This window comes from Lontra canadensis, unplaced genomic scaffold (genome assembly GCF_010015895.1).
Source record: "Lontra canadensis isolate GAN:19392208 unplaced genomic scaffold, GSC_riverotter_1.0 scaffold66, whole genome shotgun sequence".
In the NCBI taxonomy this organism is placed as follows: domain Eukaryota; kingdom Metazoa; phylum Chordata; class Mammalia; order Carnivora; family Mustelidae; genus Lontra; species Lontra canadensis.
Window position 1 is genome coordinate 6,697,176 of NW_022631060.1, and position 23,617 is coordinate 6,720,792.

General features: G+C 53.6%; 1 protein-coding gene across 2 annotated transcripts; it reads left to right on the forward strand.

The window, feature by feature from the left end:
* The first annotated feature begins 99 nt into the window (after positions 1–99).
* On the forward strand, positions 100–7,501 carry SSH3 (slingshot protein phosphatase 3). 2 transcript variants are annotated; one of them, XM_032879611.1, is made up of 14 exons: positions 100–503; positions 1,022–1,059; positions 1,626–1,857; positions 2,755–2,873; positions 2,954–3,025; positions 3,357–3,422; positions 3,538–3,726; positions 3,807–3,900; positions 4,322–4,450; positions 4,543–4,589; positions 5,180–5,326; positions 5,472–5,672; positions 5,790–6,063; positions 7,127–7,501. In XM_032879611.1, exons 1-14 carry the CDS (start codon positions 438–440, stop codon positions 7,400–7,402), a joined length of 1,950 nt encoding a protein of 649 aa, XP_032735502.1. In that variant the 5' UTR covers positions 100–437; the 3' UTR covers positions 7,403–7,501. The 2 variants fall into 2 exon arrangements, with proteins under 2 accessions (XP_032735502.1, XP_032735499.1); XM_032879608.1 differs by having other exon boundaries at positions 101–503; positions 1,019–1,059.
* The last annotated feature ends 16,116 nt before the right edge of the window (positions 7,502–23,617 follow it).

Genomic DNA, 23,617 nt, shown 5'->3' on the forward strand with positions numbered 1-23,617 from the left:
GTAATAGCGCGGTTGAGGTCCAAAGCAGAACTCAGGTGACCTAAGTGGGCGGAGCCGGGAGGGCAGGGGTAGGGGCGCCTCCCGGGAGGAGGGACTAACCCCAGGGCGAAGCTGGCAAGTTGCAGGACCTCTGGACACTTCCCTCCGGCAGCCCTCCGCACCTGCGCCCCGCCCCGGGTCCGCCCCCAATCTCTCCGGGGGCGGGGGCGAGGCGACCCAACCCGAGGAGTCGCGAAGGGAGGGGCGGCGGCCGCTCCGTGCTGGCTCCGCAGGCCGGGCTGGACGAGTGTCTGGCCCTTTAAGGGCCGCCCCCGAGGAGGTGCCAGGCCCTGGTGGCTCCGGTCTCTCCTTCCTGGTCCTGCGGGGCAGGGACTGTCGGTAGAGCTGTGGGAGGGCAAAGTGCCCTGACCGGCCCAGGTGTCCCCCTGCCAGGCCCCATGGCCCTGGTCACCGTGAGCCGCTCACCCCCGGCCAGCGGCCACTCCACGCCTGTGGGGCCCACGGTAAGTCTAGCTTTGCCGTGGTCCGGCCCACGCAGTTGACTGCCAGCTGGGCCTGGGGGAGCACGTCCTGCCCACTGCCAGTCTTCCCTTGAGCCTGGGGGTGCGGGGAAGGGGACCCCAAGGATCATGCTAGAGGGGATTGGGAGGGGGTCTTGAGGTTCCCAGGAACTCAGACCAAAGACCTGGAGCCCCAAAGCGCCAGCCCAGACAGCAGAGGCCCTGCCCACTGCCAGGCCCAGATCTGGGCCAACCCCTTGGACACCTCCAACACCCCCACCCACTCTCACCCCACGCTGCCCTACCTGGACCTGGGCCCAGGCTTCCCCAGTCCCTCCGGGTGGGGAGTGGACTGGAATGGACTGGAATGGGAAGGGATCTGACACCTTCCCTGGTTCCAGTCCTTAGTTGTAGGGGGAGGTGATCCCACCCCTCCCCCCAGCAGCCCTGAGAGCAGAGAGGAGAGTCCTTGCCACTGCCCTGCCCTCCTCACTCTGCCCTGGGGGCCGCTTTCTCAGCAGGACCAGGCATCCAGGCGGAGAAGCCGGCTCCAGAGAAGGTGAGCTCTTCTCCCCGACACAGACACCCACGTCCAGCTGCCAGGCTTGGCTACTGCCACCTTGGAGGACTCACAGCCAAAGCCAACTACTGACTGTGTGGGGCAGTGTTGTCAGCGGGCATGGCTGGTGGGCGCAGTCGGCTTGCAGCCCTGATCCGGCTGCTTTGCTTCCATCTTCCCCCTGGTCACCACCATCCTGGACCCTGGCTCAGGCCTAGTCACAAACCAAAGTGCAGGTTGAGACAACAGGGCTCGAGGACTCTTGGACCACCACCAAGCATCTCCCGAGTTAGGCAGGTGTGAAGGGAAAGGGAGCAACCCTTGCCCCGCCGCCCCTCCAACCTTAGACAAGTGGCTCGAGAGCCTCCAAGACAGTAGTTCCCCAAATGGGTGGCCTCGGCACTTGGGAACTGGTTAGAAATGCACGTTCTCAGGCCTCCGCTCCAGACCTACTGACTCCCCAGGGTTGGGGCCCAATCCCTGTTTTAAGAACCCTGGTGGGTGATTTGGAGGCACCTGTCCTGGGGGGTACGAGGGACCCTAATGGCTTCCCTGGACCCCGCCAGGCAGAGCTTTGCTGTGCTCCGCGGGGCTGTCCTGAGACTGCAGGATGGAGAGGATGAGGGAGAAGCAGCCGAGGGTGGTCCCGAGGCGGTGGAGAGACCCCCGGGCGAAGAACACCCCCACGGGGACCAGACAGACGACGGGCACAGGCCCCAGAGCCCCAGGAAGCAGGAGCAGAGCCAGCACCTACATCTCATGGTGGAGTTGCTGAGGCCGCAGGATGACATCCGCCTGGTGAGGGGCGGCCCAGAGCCCCCTGAGAACGGAGGAGAGCCTGCCCTGGGGCGGGAGGGCAAGGAGGGTGGAAGGGAGCTCGCCTGTGTGTCTGAGTGGGGAGCAGTAACAGGAGCCCCCAAACGCTGGCGAGCCTGCCGTCTCAGCTGGTCAGTTTGATGGGGCACAGTCAAGTCTTGGGGTCTCTGGCAGGGTGGGAATCGGTGGGGGGAGGTCTGTCCTGCTTGAGCCCGGTAGGGCCGGATTAGGGCCAAGAGCTGGGAATCACACAGACGGGGTTCCGTGCAACCCGCGCCAGCCCTTCCGGACCCCAGGAGTTGTCCGCATACCGAAGGCCCAGGCGCTCAGGAGGGCCTGCTGAGCCAGAGGGGTCCAGGCACCGGGGGCCCCAGGTGCGAGCCCGAGTACCAGCTCCCAGACGCCTGTGGGGCACATCACTACCTACTGCAAGGTGGGAAAAACGAAACTGGGAAAAACAAAAGCAGACAGGCTTTCTACAGCTGAATTTATTCCCCGGACACACCATCCTTTGTTGGGGATTGTGTCCTCAGTATTTCCGGGGTGAGAAACCTTTCTTGAATCGAATGACGGCGATGGCAAATGAAGAGATTTTTTTTTCCTAAGCCTCCTTCCTAGGCAGAAATTGAAAATGGACAGTGTCAGACCCATTTTCCCCCTTTTTCCATACATATGCCCTTTAAGAAAAAAATCTTCTTAGAGATTTTTGTGGGACCATGAAATCCAAAAGTGGGGGATTGTCAGGTTATAGCTACTAATCTGGTATCTGAGAAGAGGATGGTCTGTTCTAGGCCCAGGTGTGTGTCAGGCAGGGGTGGGGGGTGCAGGGTCTCCTCGGGCCCCTGTGACCCTGGGCTTCTCGCTTCCCGTCTTCCCCAGGCAGCCCAGCTGGAGGCAGCCCGGCCCCCCCGGCTCCGCTACCTGCTGGTAGTTTCCACAAGAGAATACCTGCGCCGGGATGAGACTGTCCTCCTGGGGGTGGACTTCCCGGATAGCAGGTGGGAGCAGAGAGAGGAAGGGAGGGGGGCGAGGAAGTGAGATGCTGAGGGGCAATGGCTTTTCTTCTGTCCCCTGCCAGTTCCCCCAGCTGCACCCTGGGCCTGGTCTTGCCTCTCTGGAGTGACACCCAGGTGTACCTAGATGGAGACGGGTAAGAGGTGGCAACTGGGGGAGGGATGGGGCCCGCAGGGTGACGTGTGATGGGGCAGCTGGGCACCGGGGAGCAGTGGACGAACTCCAGGCTGGACATCTGGGGTCTGGGTCTACTCATCCTTACCTTGGATTTGCTGTGTGATCCTAGGCAAGTTGCCTAGCTTCTCTGGGCCTCGGCTACCCCATATCTGGCAAACGAGGCTTATCTTGAAGCCTGGTGATGTGTCCAGACCCTGAGGACCAGCCTCACGGGGTGCTCCTGGGCTGGCCTCTCAGGGCCCTGTCCCAGAGCCTGGGGTTGGGTCTCACCCCCACCCCATCTCCCTCAGGGGCTTCAGTGTGACGTCCGGTGGGCAAAGTCGAATCTTCAAGCCGATCTCCATCCAGACTATGTGGTGAGGGTTAGGATGGCCCCACTCTCACGCCGGCCTCCTCTTCTCAGAGATGGCCGAGGGTCTGGGGAGGGGTGGCAGGGAGGACAGTGTGACCCCGCCTCTCCCCCCGTCCCAGGGCCACGCTCCAGGTGCTGCACCAGGCATGTGAGGCGGCTCTCGGCAGCGGCCTCGTGCCAGGGGGCAGCGCCCTGACCTGGGCTGGACACTACCAGGAGAGATTGAGCTCTGACCAAAGCTGTCTCAACGAGTGGATGGCTATGGCTGACCTGGAGTCCCTGCGGCCTCCCAGTGCCGAGCCCGGCCGGTCAGTGCAGGGAGGGGAGGACAGGGAGGGTGCCGTGGTGGCTGGGGCGGGGGCCCTGGACTGACGGGCTCGGCTCCCAGGCCCTCCGAGCAGGAGCAGATGGAGCAGGCTATCCGGGCTGAGCTGTGGGAGGTGCTGGACACCAGTGACCTGGAGAGCGTCACTTCCAAAGAGGTGGGCTCCGTTGGGAGAGCATGAGACTTGAGCTCAGGGTCATGAGTTCAAGCCCCATTTTGGGCGTAGAGCTTACTTTAAAAACAAACATAACCACCAAAAAACACAGAAAACCCAAAGAAGTGGGCTGGTGTCAGGGAAGGGGGAGGAACAGGGGTGAGGAGGGAGCACCCCCCCATACAGAGCAGGGGGAGGGGGCGTCTGATGCAGGCGGGTGTCCTCCAGCTGGGGCAGAGCTTTCCTCTCTTCCTTCCCACCTTGCTTTCCTCCTGTCCTGAGCCAGTCCCCCACACCTGGCCTCAGCTCCTCTGCCTAGACGGGAGGTCGGGCCCTCTGAGGCCCCAGAGGGCAGGGTGGGGCATCAGGGTACCTGCAAGGGACCCTCTGAGCCTTGGTGGTGGCGCTGTGGCTCTGCCCACAGATCCGCCAGGCCCTGGAGCTGCGCCTAGGCCAGCCGCTGCAGCAGTACCGCGACTTCATCGACAACCAGATGCTGCTGCTCATGGCCCAGCAAGACCGCGCCTCCCGCATCTTCCCGCACCTCTACCTGGTGAGCAGCAGCGGGAGGGGTGAGGCGTGAGGGTGGGCGCGAGGGTGCTGCAAGCTGGGGACTCGGAGGACGACGCTGCCCTCCCTCCGCAGGGCTCTGAGTGGAATGCCGCAAACCTAGAGGAGCTGCAGAGAAACAGGTAGGGCTCTAGCCCCTCGGAAGGTCCGCCTCCCTCGGAGGCTGCTGCCCCTGCAACGCCTCCAGCCTGAAAGAAGGGCCTGGTGGCGGTTCCCTGGGCCCACTTGCCCTCCGCACATTGCGAAGCCAGCCCCAGCCCCAGGGCCGCAGTCCCACAGGGAAGAGGGGCAGCCGGGTGTCCTGACAGCCTTTCCCAGGCAGAAAAGCGCCTCTCCATAGACCGTGTCTTAAGGGAGGAGTGCCTGCCCCTCTCCTGGGGGACCTGGCTGCCTGCTCTCCTGGGTTCCTGCCATCTGCCCTCCGATTTCCTGGGAAGGCCACGCGGTCTCAGCTTCACTCAGAGCTGTTCTCTGACCCCCTGACACCAGAGGGCTTAGCACTGCCGTCAGCCCGACTGCTGGCAGGACCAGAGGGGGCAACTCCAGCCCAGCAGGGCGACAGGATTCGCTCGGGGTCACGGCCACCTCCTCTCCACCTGACCCTCCCAACCAGCCAGGCTACACCGGGTCTGCGGGCCGATGGGCCTCACGTGCCCCCACCCCCAGCCCGGCCCCGTCGGCCAGGCCTCACGCCCTCCACTGGCCACCACAGGGTCAGCCACATCTTGAACATGGCCCGCGAGATCGACAACTTCTACCCTGAGCGCTTCGTCTACCACAATGTGCGCCTCTGGGACGAGGAGTCAGCCCAGCTGCTGCCCCACTGGAAGGAGACCCACCGCTTCGTGGAGGCCGCCAGGTGGGGGCTCCCCCGGCCTCCCGCGGCTCCCCCCAGCCCAGCTCCAAGTGGTCCCCAGTGCCCTCAACTCCTCCTGGCCTGCAGGGCCTCGCCGCCCACCCCCCGCCCTGCCCTTCCCCGACACCAACCGTGCCCGCCCCCACAGGGCACAGGGCACCCGGGTGCTCGTCCACTGCAAGATGGGGGTCAGCCGCTCGGCCGCCACAGTGGTCGCTTATGCCATGAAGCAGTACGGCTGGAGCCTGGAGCAGGCCCTGCGCCACGTGCAGGAGCTCCGGCCCATCGCTCGCCCGAACCCCGGCTTTCTGCGCCAGCTGCAGACCTACCAGGGCATCCTGACTGCCAGGTTCGAGGGGGAGACGGGGGCGGTGGGGGAGCGCGAGTAGGTGGGTGTCAAGGTTGGCCTTGAGGCTCAGGTGGCCACTGGGTCACTTACGGCTGACTCAGGGCCCCCTCCTTGCAGCCGGCAGAGCCACCTCTGGGAGCAAAAAGCAGGTGGGGCCTCCCCAGAGGAGCCCCTCGCCCCCGATGTCTCTACACCATTCCCGCCTCTTCCGCCGGAGCCGGGGGGCGGTGGGGAGGTGAAGACTATGGGTCCGGAGGAGAGCCAGGCAGCCCCGAAAGAAGAGCCTGGGCCACGGCCCCGTATCAACCTCCGAGGGGTCATGAGGTCCATCAGCCTCCTGGAGCCTTCCTCGGAGCTGGAAAGCGCCTCAGGGGCCACTGACCTGCCTGAGGTGAGGCTGGGGCCAGGGAGGGAGCCCAGGCTGAGGCCCAGTGAGGGGACAAAAGTAGGGGCAGGTGGGGGCAGGAAGGAGAGAGACCAGGACTGGGGCTCGGCTTCCCATGGGGTGCGCTCCCCCCGCCTCCGGTGGCTCTGTTTCGTCCTCTCGAAGCGGCCAAGGAGACCCAGAGGGGGCCAGTGAACACGCTGCCCTCCATGGGAGCCGGAGAGCAGTCCTGGGGCCGGGGGGATCCGCAGCGGCTTCTGGGCTGAGCCAGCCGTGGGCTGGAGGCTGTGGGTGCTCTCGGCCTGATGAAAGGCTTTGTAAGGGCAGCGCTGCCTGGCCACCCTCCCGGCCAGGAGTGGGACAACTGCTGACCCCAGAGGAGGGAGGCGAGGCGATCTCGGCAGCCCCTCTCTAATCTGAGGGGCAGTCGACCCATCAGAGGGTGGGGTGCGGGGGGTCATGGCACCCACACAGCCAAGTGCTGGCCTCAGCAGTGGACCTTCATGAGTAGAACGAGTAGAAGAGCGGAGACTGGCTTTGACTATAGGAAGCCAGACCACCCTGCTATATATATATGCATATACACACACACACACACACACACGACCAGAGGCCAAGATGGCCAACCTGGAGGAAGGGGAGCTCGTCACAGAAGGCGGGAACATTTGGGAGAGGCTTCCTGGAGGAGGTGGCACTGGGTATGGACGGTTGATGGGTGAGGGTGTGTGGTCCTAAAGGCAGAGTGTCTTCACCCGGCGCCCGGCTTAGAGCCCAGCACCTGAAGGCCCTCAGGACTGGCTGGACAGAGGCAGAGGGGGCAGGGGGAGGAGGAGGGCGCCTCAAAGATATGGCAGGAGTGGGGCCAGGAGGTTGTAGACAGGTGAAGGCCAAGAAGCAGGGACCGTGGGGCTGGGGTGCTGTCTTCTTGCTTGTGGAAATGTGACCCGTGGGTAGCCCAGTCTCTGCATTCACTTATGGTTCCACACCTGCCCCTTTCCAGGCTCCGTGCTCGATGCCGCTGCCCTGGAAAGACTTCTCAGAGGTCCTTCTTCTACTCTGACCCTCGCAGGTGTTTTCTTCAAATGAATCCTCAGAGGAAGACCCTCCAGAGCCCTGCCCTCAGCTCTCAAAGGCCCAGGGCTGCAGGCGGGGTCCCAAGGGGCCTTGGCCGGCCCTGAAGTCCCGCCACTCTGTGGTCGCCCTCAACAGCGCCGCCCTGGTGGCCGCCCGGACCCAGGCCTTCCAGGAGCAGGGGGAGGCTGCCAGTACCTCCGCACCCAGGCTCCGCGGGAAGGTGGTGAGGCAGGCCAGCATGGATGGCAGTGGGGAGGAGGGCGAGGCCTGAGCCCTCACACACTCCCGTGGCTCCCAGACACAAATCAAGGGGCCCACACACAGCTCCTGGGATGAGCATCTTTCACTCCAGCCGACCTGCCCACATTCCTTTTAGCCACCCGCCTGCCCGCCCCGCCCAGGTGGCGCCAAGTCCCCATCGTCACTACAGCCTCGGCGGCTGCGGCCTTAAGTCTCAGACATATCCTCCTCCAAGGGCTCAAGACCTTCTTTATCTATAATGGGGATGTGACAGAGAGACCGAAGATATCTCTGGGGGCAAGAACACCTTGCTTCATTCTCAGTCGCTGCCTGAAACATTCACTTGAGCCACAATATGAAAACTGAGCTCCCCTGCAGAAAAGCCCCTGCTTCCTCCCTCACCCACTCCCATCTGCCTCACCCCTGCCCCTTTTATTCCTGGGGGCCGCTAGGCCAGAGAACCGGTGGCCCTTAAAGGCAGGGAGTCACCTCAGTCCCCAGGCCCCGAGGCTCTGAGGAGCGGGGAGCTGGCCCACAGGTAGGGCCGGTGGGCCAGCCTCCCTCGAAAGGCCACAACTGGCCGGGTCTTTTGCTGCTGCCCCCACCCAACTCCCCCACAGCACTGCGCTGGTTCACAGGACACCAGGCCAAAGAGAGTCTTCTTTTTGTCCTTTATGGCCTCTGGCCAGTTTTTCACAGTCTTAATGGTATCTGACTTTGTACTTAGAAATAAACATTTTCATATTATTTTCATTTTTATGATAAAGCTATCTGCCCGCGAGTCTGATCCTTCTCTGGTTACACGAGGAATCTGGTCTCTCCTAGCTCGTCGGGTCTCCTCCCAGCTCCCAGGTGTCTTGTGACAGGCCTGTGTGCGGGAGCGGTGGGTTTGGGTTGGAGTGGGAGGAAGAATGGGGAAGAGAAGAGGGGAGACCAGTGCTATCTCCCTCCTCTCCTAGGGCAGGACCTGGGTAAATGGTAGCTGCCCACGTGCTCCTCAGGCAGGATGGTAGGGGTGGGGTGGAGGGGACAAGCCTACACTGGGCAGCAGGTGCCTGGCTCTGTTGGGACAGCTGAAGGGAGTTACCCATGAGAAAGCAGGAGCTGCCAACGCCTATCTGGACAGGACCAAGCCTGTTCCAGAAGCTACGGCTCCTTTTGGACACTTGATTATAGTTCCTTTTTTTTTTTTTTTTTCTTTAAGATTTTATTTATTTGGGAGCTCCTGGGTGGCTCAGTGGGTTAAAACCTCTGCCTTCGGCTCGGGTCATGAACTCAGGGTCCCGGGATCGAGCCCTGCATGGGGTTCTCTGCTCAGCAGGGAACCTACTTCCCCCTCTCTCTCTGCCTGCCTCTCTGCCTGCTTGTGATCTCTGTCAAATAAATAAAATCTTTAAAAAAATTTTTTTAAATATAAATAAAGAAAGATTTTATTTATTTATTTGATAGAGAGCACAAGTAGGCAGAGCGGCAGACAGAGGGGCAGGCAGAGGGAGAGAAACAGGCTCCCCACCGAGCAGGGAGACCAATGCAGGGCTTGATCCCAGGACCCCAGGACCATGACCTGAGCCAAAGGCAGAGCCCGACCGACTAAGCCACTGAGGAACCCTTGGTGACAGTTCTTGAGCACATTTAGGGTCCCGAGAATCTTCCTCCTGCCACAGTGCAACAGAGCCCGTCACTGCCAAGGGAGAAGTCCCCTCAACGGGCCCTCCCCTTCTAGGTACAGATTCCTTTTGGTCAGGTTTAGTATTCAAGAAGAATAAGTGGTCCTGTCTTTGTCACTTCTGTCCCCTCTTCCCAAGATTATATTCTCTGTCCTATAACACACTACTTTGTTTGGGGTTGGGGTGGGGATGCCACTCCTTCCTTCAGAGCCGACTCGGAGGGAGGAGGTGGCACCAAATGTTCTCATTGATGGAGAACTCATGGCCCATTTTAAGGGCATTTCTCATCCAGATCCTGGGGGGAGCCCAGCACTGCTCTAGCCCCGGAGCACCAAGGGCCAGGAAACCTGGGTTCTAACCCTGGCTTTGCCACTGAGGTCACTCCACCTCCAGTCCCTGTTTCTTTTTGTAAAACAATGGGATCAGACCAGGAAATCCCTAAGTGCCCTGTCCCCCTTCCCACTTTGATATTTTAACAATATATGTCCCTCCCCCCTATATTGATAGAATTCACCCTCAACCTGTTCTCTAGAAGAGGAAGCATTTGCATCTATCTGTGGGTGACATGCCTAGTGACACAGGTGGGGTCCAGGGAAGCCAGTCTGATTCTTGGTCCGCTTGGCTGGTCAACCCTCCTGAGCGAGCTGCCTGCCATCCCATGGCCAGCCACGAGTCCCACGCAGACTGCCCTTTCAGTGGTCCTAAACCATGCTAGGGTCAGGTCGGGTGACAGTGTCACGAGGGAAGTCAAGGCCAGGCCCTGCCCTTCTGTAGCCTCTGCAGCTGGGAAGGAGGGTCCTACCATGAACTCTGAGTTCTGGAGCTGACCAGAATCTATGAAGGACTCCAAGAAGTAAGAATTCAGCACCCGGGAAAGCAAAAACTGCAGGGGAAACTGCGTCAGAAATGGAAACAGGGGCATCTGCTGGCTCAGTCAGTAGAGTACCTGACTCTTGATCTCAGGGTGGCGAGTTCAAGCCCCACACTGGGTGTAGAAATTAGTTGGAAAAAAATGCAGACAAATGATTAAGAAATACATATGTGCGCGCACACACACACACACACACACAGCTTACACACATTGCTAAAGGGACAAAAAAAAAAGTGTGCCCCCTTGATCTTATTTTCCAATCCATCATAGGCAACCCATGTTACAGCTTCTTCCGAGTCCCTCCAAAGACATTCCATGCTTATGTCATCAAATATATTTATCTATTCTTTTAGAAACAAATTATAGCCTATCAACATTCTGCACTTTGAAAATTTTTTGCATATCAGTTCAGGAAGCTCTGCCTAATTTCTAAAATAATCATACATATTCTTTTTCTTTTTTAAAGATTTTATTTATTTATTTGGCCGGTGGGGGGCGGGTGCAGAGAGCCCAGAGGGAGAGTGGGAGGGAGACGCAGACTCCCCATTGAGCAGAGAGCCTGACCTGGAGCCCTCACTCAGGACTCTGAGATCATGACCTGAGCCAAAGTCAGACTCTTAACGGACTGAGACCCAGGCACCCCAGAACATATTCTATTCAATGGACTCCACTGTTTACTTAAGCGGTCATCCACTGAAGAGCATTTAGGTTGTTCATGAATTTTCATTCCAAGTAATGCTTAGGTTACTCCTGCATATACTTTCTGGTGCACACACGGACAAAACCTGTAGGGCCTATTTCTAGAGCTGCTGAAGCAAAGCCTATTTGTATTTAATTTTGAAAGGAGTTGCCTCATTTCCTTCCAAGAAGTTGCACCAGTGTACAGCAAATGGGAACGTCTGTCTGTGTCCTTAAAGGACTGTCCAGCCTACAACACTCCAGTGCCATTTCCATCGAACCTAGCCACGCTCCCAGGAGACAGAGCAGGCATGATTATTACCACCTTTTTGGAAACAGGAAAGTGAGGCCCAGAGAAGTCACTAAGACTCTGATAAGGCCTGCAACAGAGCCTAAGTTTCTAGATCTCGGGCTAGAGGCCTAACTCAGACGCACAGGGCGGCTCCCGGGCAGGCTCACCCAGATTCACCGGTTCTGACGGAGGCCAGCAGGAGGGAGGGGCGGGAGGACCCCCGCCCAGGGAATCCCAAGTCGGTCCCCAGCTGGGGCAGGAGCCCGGCAAGCGCCGCACTGGTCGCCCAGCCCAGGCGTGAACCCTCGGGCGATGCGGACCTCGCGTCCCTCGGACAGCAGGTGCCTCCTAGGCCAGCTCCCACCTCCATGGAGTCCTCCCTCCGCCCGGCCCGCATCGGCCCGCCTCGGCCCGCCTAGGACCCGCCCGAGCCAGGGTGGCCCCTCCTGAGCACCAGATTTCAAAAGGGCAAAACTGTACGCGCCGAAGAAAGCGTGCCCTCGCCGCTTCACCCTGCGCCCCAGACGCCTCAGAGCCGCGGGTGCCAAGAGAAACTACCTTTCAGGCCTCCGCGGCCTCCCCTATGCCGGCAGCGCCCGCGCCGGGCTTTGGGGATGGGATCGGGGAGAAGGACCCAGAACCCACCGCGACGCTCCGGCGCCATCTGGCGTCCGTACTTTTGGCCGCCGGGTAGCAGCCGGGAAACTACATTTCCCCCCGTGCCTAGCGCGTCCGCGCAGGCGTGAAGAGCCTCTCTCGTTTCCATGGGAACCTCCAAGGGTCCCAGCTACTTGACTCTGAGGACCGCGTGGCCGTTGCTCCCCCTCAGGTGTCCTCGAGCTAGGGGTCTGCAGAGGGGCAGAGTAGGGGGCTTGAGGGGAGGAAGCCAGGCGGCTCTGCCTCCCGGGACAAGCTCCCAAATTCTCGGCGTCCGGCCGGCCGCGCGCTCCCGGGGCCTCGACGTCCTGAGGCGAGGTGGCCCAGGGAGGCCTGGCTCGGCCAGGCCAGTGCCCGCCTCCGGCCCGCGCGGCCCCGCTCGCTTCGCTCCAGCGCCCGGTCCCCGGCCGAGAGCCCGCGCGCCGCCGACAGGTACTCCCGGGGCGCGGGCCGGGCGCTGCTGCCCGCGGGATGGTTGGCGCCGCCGCCGGGCGAGGAGGAGCGCCAGCCGGGCAGGACAGCGAGCGCGCCCGGGGCTGGATCCGGCTCTGCCCCTCACGGATCCGGACCCGGGGCCACCGCTCGGGGCTTCGGTGTCCCCCACCGCCCCCGTCAGTGCGGCCAGGGCTGGAATTCTGGGGCACCCTGCGATCGCGTCGCCGAGCGGCTCCGGCTCTGCGCGACCCGGGGAACGAGCCCCTTCCTCTCTCCGAGCGCGTTTCCTCCGCTGTCACGGAGGGAGGTTGGAGGGGGTGATCCTTACGGTGTCTTCCAGAGGATGTGGGGTCTTACCCGCTCGTGCAAGAAGAGGGAAAGGGAACTGGATGGTTTGAGCGACAATCTCAGCTCACGGTCTGGAGTCAGAGAAGCTTGGGTTTGTGACTCTGGGCAAAGTTACTGCATCTCTCGAGCATCCGTTTTTTCAGTTGCAAAACGGGGGGTGATGATCGTGCCCCCTCAGGTGTCGAAGACTAAATGAGATAATGTGTGTAAGTTTTTGACCGCAGGCCCGCCCCTAGTGAAATCCCAGCCGTCATTTCCGAGACTCTATAAACATTCCTTCGCTACCATGAGACCTTTCCTAAATTTTGGAGTCACTTCCTCTGCTGATGGGCAAACCCATTCTCCTAGGAGGGATGGTTAAAGGCTGATTCCGATGGAGAATCAGCTGTGGATCTCCTCCCACCAGCTGTGGTCTGGGTTCTGTTCCTACCCCACAGCCTCTAGGGAGGGGGCAAAGCCCACACTATGCAGTGCGGAAGATGCTTTCCCTTCCGGAAGATTCCTAGAGGATGTGAGCATTCGAGTGCTACCATGCAGAGACAGCTGAATATGAATTATTTTTATATAACATTTACATAGGACTGGATACACACACAGAAGGAATACGTCAGAGTCCTATGCCACTGGCTTTGAGTTCAAACTTGATATTAATTGGGAAAACCCTAACAAAGAATTAAAAAAATTTTTTTTAAATATTTTATTTATTTATTTGAGAGAGAATGAGTGAGAGAGAGCAGGAGAGAGGAGAAGGTCAGAGGGAGAAGCAGACTCCCCAAGGAGCTGGGAGCCCGATGCGGGACTCGATCCTGGAAATCCGGGATCATGACCTGAGCCGAAGGTAGTCGCTCAACCCACTGAGCTACCCAGGTGCCCCCTAACAAGGAATTTTAAATTAGTGATAAAATGTATCGTTTATTAAGTCTGGGAATTCCCAGTGGCTTCACAAACAAGCCTTCACTCATCCAACAGGCATCTTGATGTGGAAGCTAGGTGTTCTGCACGTTGTTTTTGACCGCCTGTTAGGTACCTGGTTTGGTGTAGGGTGGTCTGAAGGATACACAGATGTATAAAATGATCTTTGCCCTCAAGAAAAGTCTGTAGGGGTGCCTGGTTGGCTTAGTGGTTGGGGGTCTGAGTCTTGATCTCAGGGTGGTGAGTTCGAGTCCCTCACTGTGCGTCACACTGGGCATGGAGCCTACTTTAAAAAAAAGTCTATAGAGAAGATCATTTGTGCCTACTGAACACGGACTGCAGGAGGGAAGTGATGTGTCATGAGAGAGTACAGATGTCTGCTGTGCACATTCAGAGGCAGGAGACCCCACTGCTAAGTGGCTGTGTTATGAGAGCAGCAGGGAGCAGACAGCATTTCAGCCGGGCTTTGGAGGATGTGGACGAGGTGCATGTGTGCAGAAGTAGGGCAACGTTGCTGCGGGCTCCAGTCTGGCAGCCCCTGGGGGAGAAATGTCTGGGGCCCTAACAGGACGTGAGGTCTTAGAAGGCAGGGACAGGGTTTGGTCAGGGTCTGACTCCCAGCATGGCATGTAGGCGCTGTTAGTGAAGGAACGAGGGCTGTGAGTTTCCTGCAGAGATGAGCCAAGGTCTGGTCTTTGTTTTGTCCTGAGACCCTTTTATGAAGCTTCCGTGCTGTCTTATAGATGTCCTTCTCGGGGAGGAGAGTGAATAGGCAGGTGATTATGCGGCATGGGCTGTATTGGTGGCAGGTTTAGTACAGTAACTGGGAGCCCGGGGAATAGGGTCTCGTGAATGGGTAGGAGGGCATGTGAGCCTTCGTCCCTGGGAGTGAGCGCAACAGCCACAAGGGAAGGACACCTCGTCATGGCGTTGTGAAGCGGTCTTGAGGCCCAGTGATGGCTACTCCTTTGGGTCTGTTCTTGGCTCTTCTCTGTCTGTGGCCCTCTCTTCCCCAGAGAAATTTCTCGCCCATTTATGACCCACCTGGGGGTGGAAACCATGTCCACCGTGCCGAGGCCTGTGGCGGCTGTGAAAGAGGGAAGCTGGCTTCAGCAGTGCCGTCTTCAGGCTGACTTCTGGGCCCGTCCTTCTAGTCCTGCCTGGGGCTGACCCTGTGCCAGGAGCAAGCCCTGGAGCTGACCACTTGGAACAGCTGCCAGTGACCCCGGGGAGCAGAGAACTGCCTTAGGACCTGGGATAGAGGAGTCACTTGAGGACGGCAAAGCAGAGACTACTGAGAGGAGAATGGCTTGAGGACAGGGCAGACCCTCCCACGGCCTACTTAGATTCCCCTCTGGGACCTTCTGTTGCTCACAAAGGGTGAAGTCATCCTCAGAATGAGGAAGCTGGGGAAAGTTTAAGTGGATGCAACAAAGAAGGGATGGGGCGCCACTGACTACTGATTTTGTCCCCAGATGTGGGATGGCGCAGGATTTCTGGAAGCTACAGAAGCTCCTCTTCCTGAACGGGGGACCCAAAGCGAGCTGTGACCTCGTCTCCCGGGCAGCCTGTGCTCCCAACCCTGGAGTCCTGTTCTTCCTCTCCGTCCTGCCCCTCCGGTTCACCCCCACTCCACCGGCCACAGGTAAGTGCCTGCTGGGTGTGCCAGCATTCCTGCGTTGCTAAGTGCCACATAAAGCTTTAATAAGTCTAGAACCTGCTGCTGGAGAGGAGGTGGTGGTCAGCGCCTGCCGTGGAGGCCTCCGTCAGCCTGCTTCGGGGCACGCCGGTCCTTTACAGCGGCCCGCGAGTCTCCCATTCTGACTTCCCCTTTCCCACCTACGGGAGCTGGGTTTTTAGGTTATAGACCAAAGAGCCAAATGGTGGTATTGAGACCAGCGATCTTTCCACTGCCTTGGCTGTCCCCGAAGGGCTGCCATCTGCCTCCTGGTAAGGTCATGGTCATAGGCTAACCTGAAAGTAGACAGGTACTCTGCTTCCTTCCCATTTCAGCCAGAGTTCCCTACCCATGTTCCTCAGTGTTCCAGCCTGGCCCAGCTGCTCTCTGTTACCAGACATATTTGGCCCGAGTCTCTCGTTGTCATGCCCTCTCTAGACACTGCCTTGTTCCTGTGGCAGCATGTTGCTGCAGAGAGCTGGCGCTCTGCCCCCTCCTTTGCCAGATCTCCCTGCTCCCGTGTGTCCGTCCCGGGTCACTGGGATGCTCTAGGGGATCCTGTGTCTGGGCTGGGCGCAGGATGGCACGCCTGGCTGCCGTTCCATGAGCCTCAGAGGTGAAGATGGAGAGGGAGCTATGGCAGAAAGGGGAGCGAGGCACAAGCCAGGATGCAAGCAAGGCCCCGTGTGCTGGCCTAGCTCACGTCAGACATAATTGTGGGGGTGAGCAGCCCGTTGGGGAAAGGAGGATGCTTCTCGAGGCCAGAGAGACAGAGCTGATTGTATGGACCCCACCGAGTGTATGTGGCCTGGGAAGGCGTGGAACTGGGCGAGGGTGCTCGGGGGAACAGCTCATGGTCGACCCCAGCAGCACTCACGGCCATGCAGCTCATTTCTGGGTTTGGTGGACTGACCCCCTTCTGCCGAATGCCTCAGGAGACCTTCACAGCTGTGGCATGAACTATATTGATAAGCTTGTGTCCCATCACCACTATCCATTTCCAGAACTTTTTCATCAAACATCCCATCCACCCTGGTAATCTCTAATTTGTTTTCCTTCCTTCTTTCCTTCCTTCCTTCCTTCCTTCCTTCCTTTCTTCCTTTTTTTCTTTCTTACATTTACTTATTATTTTAGAGAGAGCAAGAGAAAGGGAGAGAACACGCATGAGTGGGGGGAGGGGCAAAGGAGGGGGAGAGAGAGAGAGAGAGAAACAGATTCCCTGCTGAGCACGAAGCCGATGTGGGGCTTGGAACCAAAGTCAAGAGTCTGACACTCAGCCAACTGAACCCCCCAGGCGCTCCTTCATTCTACTCTCTATCTCCATAGATTTACTTATGCTACTAGGTACCTCGTGTAAGTGGAATCATCCAGCATCTGTCATTTTGTGTCTGGCTTATATCACTTAGCATAATATCTTCAAGATTCATCTGTGCTTCTAGGATGTGCCAGAACTTCATTCCTTTTGAAGGCTGAATAATATTGTACTACATGGGGGCGCCTGGGTGGCTCAGTGGTTTAAAGCCTCTGCCTTCGGCTCAGGTCATGATCCCAGGGTCCTGGGATTGAGCCCCACATCCAGCTCTCTGCTCAGTGGGGACCCTGCTTCCTCCTCTCTCTCTGCCTGCCTCTCTGCCTACTTGTGATCTCTATCTGTCAAATAAATAAATAAATAAAATCTTTAAAAAAAATATTGCACTACATGGATAGGCCATATTCTGTTTAGCCATTTATCTGTTGATGGACATATGGGTTGTTTCCGTCTTTTGGCGACTGCGAATGATGCCGTGAACATGGGTGTACAAGTATCTGTTTGGGTCCCTGCTTCAGTTCTTTAGGGCCTGTGCCTAAAAGCAAGCCTGGGAATCATATCGTAAGTCTATGTTTAACTTTCTGAGGAATTGCCAAACTGTTTTCATAGTGACCAGGAAACTTCACAATGATGCAATATCATTATCTAGATTGCCTATCATAATTACATTTCTTCAAATATCCCTAAAATTTCCATTATAGCATTTTGTTTTGTTTTGTTTTGTTTTAAAAGATTCAAGACCCAGTCGGGGATCACAGACTGGTTTTAGTTGTCCTGCCTCTTGATTCTTCTTCTTTTTTTTTCCCTTAAGATTTTATTTATGTATTTATTTATTTGAGAGAGAGAAAGCACAAGCAGGGGGAGCGGCAGAGGGAGAAGCAGACTCCCTGATGAGCAGGGAGATGGATGCGGGGCTCGATCTCGGGACCCTAGGATCACGACCTGAGCTGAAGGCAGATGCTTAGCCAACTGAGCCACCCAGACCCCCCTGGAATATATGGTGGTCTTAATGGGGAGTCTTACCAGAATAATTAAAACTGTAAAAAAGAACCAAATGGACTGAAAAATCCTTTGGAGGGGCTTAAAAGAAGATTGAAGAAGGCTTGGAAGAAGAAAAGCCCATGAGTTTAAGGACAGTCTAGAGAAATGATGTCCTCTGAAAATCAGAGACAAAAGTATCGAATAGAAATTAACAGTGCCCAGTGATCTATGGGATGATATCAAACGGTCTGACAATGTGTCCAGAGGTCCAGAAGGAGAGGAGACAGAGAATGGGACAGAAAAAAATATTTGGAAGAGAGAATGATAAAAAAAAAAAAATCTGAAATTTAATGAGAAACATTCACTTGCAGATTCAAAAAGCTTGGCAAGACACACATAGGATGAGCACAAAGAAAATCACACCTGGAGTGGGCACATAACAGTCAGACTGCTGAAAACCAGAAGTATAGAAGACATTTTGAAAGCAGGTGGGTTACAGATCAGGAAACAGTGATGTGGAAGAGAGCAGGATGGAAGACAGTGGGGTTGCACCTCTAACGCGCTGACAAGACTTTCTTTTTATTTTTTTAAAGATTTTATTTATTTATTTATTTATTTATTTATTTATTTGTCAGAGAGAGAGAGAGAGAGAGAGAACCCACAAGCAGGCAGAGGCAGTGAGAGAAGCAGGCTCCCTGCCGAGCAAGGAGCCTGATGTGGGACTCGATCCCAGGACCCTGGGATCATGACCTGAGTCAAAGGCCCCGGCTTAACCAACTGAGCCACCCAAGCATCCTGCTGACAAGACTTTGAATCTAGAATTCTTCAGCCGATGAAAATACCTTGCAGTAGGAGGGAGAAGGAACGACATTTTAAGAAAAATGACAGAGGAGAGAATTTGCTGCTGGCAGGCCTGCACTATGAGAAATGCTAAAGGGTGTTCTTCAGGCTGAAGGGAAATTTGGCAACTTGGATCCATAGGAAGGAATGAAGCACCACAAAAATGATAATATCTGGGTAAATTTAAAAGCACTGCTTTTTTCTTTTCTTAATTTCCATAACAGACAAGTGTCTTTTTATAGCAAAATTAATATTATCATAAAATACAGTTTATGGGGTGCCTGGGTGGCTCAGTGGGTTAAAGCCTCTGCCTTCAGCTCGGGCCATGATCCCGGGATCCTGGGATGGAGCCCCACATCAGGCTCTCCTCTCAGTAGGGAGCCTGCTACCTCCTCTCTCTCTGCCTGCCTCTCTGCCTTCTTGTGATCTCTGTCTGTCAAATAAATATTTTTTAAAAAATACAGTTTATGACATATGTAGGAATAAAATATAACAGTAAAAAGAATGGGAGAGCAAACAAAGTTATATTGTTTTAACATTCTTATATTTGCAAAATGTGAAGAAATTCATTTAGACTGTGATCAATTAGCGATATATACTGTAATTTTTTTTTAAGATTTTATTTTAGAGAGAGAGAGAGAGCATGCATGCAAGTAGGGAAAGGGACAGAGGGAGGGAGAGAATCTCAAAGAGACTCCCCACTGAGTGGACGCCAGGTGCGATCTCACAACCCTGAGATCAAGAGCCAAAACCAAGAGTCAGACACTTAACCCACTGAGCCACCCAGGCACCTCGAATACTATAGTTTCTAAGGCAACCATTAAAAAATAATAAAAAGAGGTATAGCTACAAAGCAAAGAAAGGATGTAAAATATAACATTAATGATACTTAATATCTTGATTATTGAATTATAATATGTAAATATAGTATTAATTATATTCAGTTCCTCAGAAGAAGGCAGAAAAAGGAGAACCGAGGAACAAAAGAACATAGGAGACAAATTTTAAAAATGTAGGGGTGCCTGGGTGGCTCAATGGGTTAAAGCCTCTGCCTTTGGCTCAGGTCATGATCCCAGGGTCCTGGGATCGAGCCCTGCATCTGGCTCTCTGCTCAGTGGGGAGCCTGCTTCCTCCTCTCTCTCTGCCTGCTTCTCTGCCTACTTGTGATCTCTGCCTGTAAAATAAATAAATAGAATCTTAAAGAAAAATTTTTTAAAAAATGTAGCAACATGATAGACTTTTCTACTATTGATATATTGATATATTGAAATCCTCACCACCCCCACCCCAGCACCTCAGAATATGACTGTCCTTGGAGATAGTGTCCTTACATAGGTGCTAAGTTAAAATTAGGTCATTAGGCTGGACCCTTATCCAGTATGATTGGTGCCTTTACAAGAAGAGATTTAGGGGTGCCTGGGTGGCTCAGTCGGTTAAGCATCTGCCTTCGGCTCCGGTCATGATCCCTCCGGCTCAGGGTCCTGGGATAGAGCCCTGTGTCGGGCTCCCTGCTGAGTGGGGAGTCTGCTTCTCCCTCTCCCTCTGCCACTCCCCTGCTTCTGCGTGCTTGCGCTCTCTCCATCTTTCTCTCTCAAATAAATAAGTAAAATCTTGAAAAATAAATAAATAAATAAAATTCAAAAGATTAAAATCTCACAGAACATGTTCTCTGATCACAATGGAATTAAGCTAGAAATAAATAATAATATATCTGGAAAAATCCCCAAATGTTTGCAAATTAATGTATTTGTAGGGGCGCCTGGCTGGCTCAGTCAGTAGACCACGCAACTCTTGATCTTGGTGTTGTAAGTTTGAGCCCCACGCTGCATGGAGAGATTATTTAAAAATAAAATCTTAAAAAAAGAGAAAACATATATCTTTCCTTTTTTTTTTTAAAGATTTAATTTATTTATTTGACAGGCAGAGATCACAAGTAGGCCGAGAGGCAGGCAGAGAGAGAGAGAGAGAGGAGGAAGCAGGCTCCCTGCTGAGCAGAGAGCCCGATGCGGGGCTCCATCCCAGCACCCTGGGATCATGACCCGAGCAGAAGGCAGAGGCCTTAACCGACTGAGCCACTCAGGCGCCCCAGAAAATATATTTCTCTATAACTAATGAGCCAACGAGGAAAACAGTGAAGTTAGAAAATACTTCAAACTGGGGGTGCCTGGGTGGCTCAGTCAGTTAAGCGTCTTATTCGTGATTTTGGCTCAAGTCCTGATCTCAGGGTTGTGAGATCAAGCCCCGTGTCAGGCTCTGCACCCAGCAGGGAGTCTGTCTGAGATTCTCTCTTCCTCTCTTCTCTCAGCCCCTCTCCCTGCTTGCACACTCTCTCTCTCAAATATATAAATATAAAAAAAATACTTCAAACTGAACAAAAATGAAAGCCAGCATATCAAAATTTGTGTATTGCAGCTAAAGATGTGCTTAGAGGAAAATCAATAACTTTATTTTTTTATTTTTATTTTTTAAAGATTTTATTTATTTGGGGGTGACTGGTGGCTCAGTGGGTTAGGCCTCTGCCTTCGGCTCGGGTCATGATCCCAGGGTCTTGGGATCAAGCCCCGCATCGGGCTCTCTGCTCAGCAGGAGCCTGCTTCCACCCACCGCCCTCCCTGCCTCTCTGCCTACTTGTGATCTCTCTCTGTCAAATAAATAAATAAAATCTTAAAAAAAATAAAAAAGAATGTAGTTACATGTTACAACATGGATGAACCTTGAAAACCTTATGGTAAGTCAGAGAAGCTGGATGCAAAAGGCTACATGTTGTTTGATTCCAGTTGTATGAAATGTTAAGAAAAGGCAAATCCCTAGAGAAGGAAAGTAGACAAGTGATTGGCGGGGGGATTGGGACTGACTGCTAATAAGCTTCCTTCTGGAGTAACAGAAGTGTTCTGGAATTAGTGGCAATGGTTGTACAATGTAGTGAGTATACCAAAAACCATTGATTTGTACCCTTTTCCTTTATTTTATTTTTTAAGTAATCTCTACACCCAGCATGGGGCTTGAACTTAGGACCCCAAGACCAAGAGTTGCATTCTCTACCGAGTGAGCCAGCCAGGTGCCTCACCACCCAGATTTGTACACTTTTACATCATGGATTTTATGTATTATGTTATAGGTCAAAGAGTAAAACAAGACAAGCTAAAAAAAACAAAAAAACAACAAAAAAAACCCAGTTAAACCCCAAGAAATGAAATAATGAGAGCAGAAATTAGTGAAATGGAAACACACCAAGAACAAAGAAAACAAAACCAAAAGTTGGGTTCTTTGAATAAAATTAATAAAATTGATAGACCCCTAGCAAGACTGATTAAGAAAAAAAGGAGGGAAATACAAATTACCAATTATTGGGAACAAGAGTGTGAAAAGGGGTAAAGGAGGAGAGTAAGGAAACTTTTGGGCAGATTGAATGTTCTAGATCTTCATTGGGTTGATGGTTACATCAATGCATACATTTACCCAAACTATATGCTTAAAGTCTGTAATTTTGTTGTAAATAAATTACATTTCAATGAAATGAAAACATTAAAAAATTCTAGGGGCAAAAAAACCCAAAAAATTCTAGGGACACCTGGCTGGCTCAGGTGGTAGCACACGCAACTCTTGATCCTCTGTGAGTTCAAGCCCCGTGTTGAGACTAGAGCTTACTTAACCCCCCACCAAAAAAAAAAAAAAAAAAAAAAGAAAAAGAGAAAGAAAGAAAGAAAGGAAGAAAGAAAGAAAAGAAAAAAAAAATCTACCATATTGTTATCTCCAATTCAAATCTGGCAACTAGAGGATTTTTCCTCATCTTCTTTCTGCATTTTATCTCCCTTTTTCCATAGTTCAACCTCTGACTTCTAACGTCTGTGTATTTATTCATTTTTTGGTATCCTTCATACAAAAACAGCAAAAGAGTTTTAGAATTCCTACACCATTCCATTATCAACAACAAACCTATTAAGTAAAGTTCAAGATTTTTTTTTTTTGGTAGTCCTTAGGAAGCCCATGAACTATATTGAGAATTTATTTGTATTCTTCTATTATTTTTTATGTGTGGTTATATCATCAATTTGATACACAGTTAGGTTCAGGTGTTAGTATTTGTAGTCAATTTTAGGATTTAAAAAAAAATTCTCCTGAGATATTTTTGAATTTGTAAAATATTCATATGATTCAGGAGCTGAGACTATATCAGAAATACTTAGATCTCCCTCCCGTCCTCTTCCAGCCCATTCTTACCTACCCCCAACAGGACCTGTCTTACTCACCTCTAGTTTACTCTTCCTATGTTTCTTCTTTCAGATTTATACCTTATTTTCCCTTACATAAAGGTAGCACACTACATATTTAACAAGATATCCTAGAAATCACTTTGTATCAGCTAATGGGAATCTCTCTCTCTCTCGTTTTTTGTTTGTTTGTTTGTTTGTTTGTTTTTATTTGTTTTTTAATAGCTACACAGGATTGCATTGCTGGGTTTATTTAATTAGCTTCCATGGATGGGAACTTAATGTGGTTCCAATGCTCTATTACAAATAATGCGTACAGTGAATAAACTTAGGCCTGTGTTGCTATATGTCTGTGGAAGTGAATCTTTGGGATCAGTTCCTAGAACTAGCATTGCTGGACCAGAGGGCAAATGTTCCATCGTCCCACTAGCACTACCAAATTCCTTTCCCCAGGAGGCTGTGCCAGTGGTATGCTCCTACATGTTTCCCCCCAACCTGGCCAACAGACTATACTGTCCAAGTTTTTTAGCTTTTGCCAGTCTTTTTTTTTTTTTCTTAAGATTTTATTTATTTATTTGACAGAGAGAGAGATCACAAGTAGGCAGAGAGGCAGACAGATAGAGAGGAGGAAGCAGGCTCCCCGCAGAGCAGAGAGCCTGATGCGGGGCTCGATCCCAGGACCCTAGGAACATGACCTGAGCTGAAGGCAGAGGCTTTAACCCACTGAGCCACCCAGGCGCTCCAAGCTTTTGCCAGTCGTATTTGATGGTGGGTATCTCGTCATACGTTTAAGGGTGGACTGGAAAGGCTTTGAGGCTTGGGACCGAAGCTGCTGCTTCCATGTGCTGCTCGTGCTAACAGGTGCCCCATACTTGTTCAACAAGGAAAGAGACAAACTGCCTGGATTTCTCTTGGACTCATCATGCTTGGACTCTTGTGAAACCGGTCACCATGACAGTTGACTCTTGTCCCAATGTGGGCAGTGCCAGGTGCCCTGCAGAGGTCTAGTGAAAGAGGAGATGGCCCTTCCCCCTGCCAGTACCCCCACCCCCAAGGACAGGTAGAGGACCCCTCCATCCCAGTGGAATGTAGTCAAAAGAGGGCGGCATTGAGTCCACAAGGCCATTGCACTAGATGGCACAAAGCCTCTTTTACCTTAGAATTGTCTCTAGTACAGTTAATATTTGTTAAATACGTCAGCATGAACACGGTAAGAAAGCCTTTCTTATTGGTTGATTAAATAGGTAATATAGTCATGTAGTTCAAAATTCATGTTAATAAAAAATGTCCCTTCATTCCCTGTTTCCAACCCACTGAGTTACCTTCCTCTCAAAGGCAACTGATGGTTTGGATTTCTGGAGTGTCCT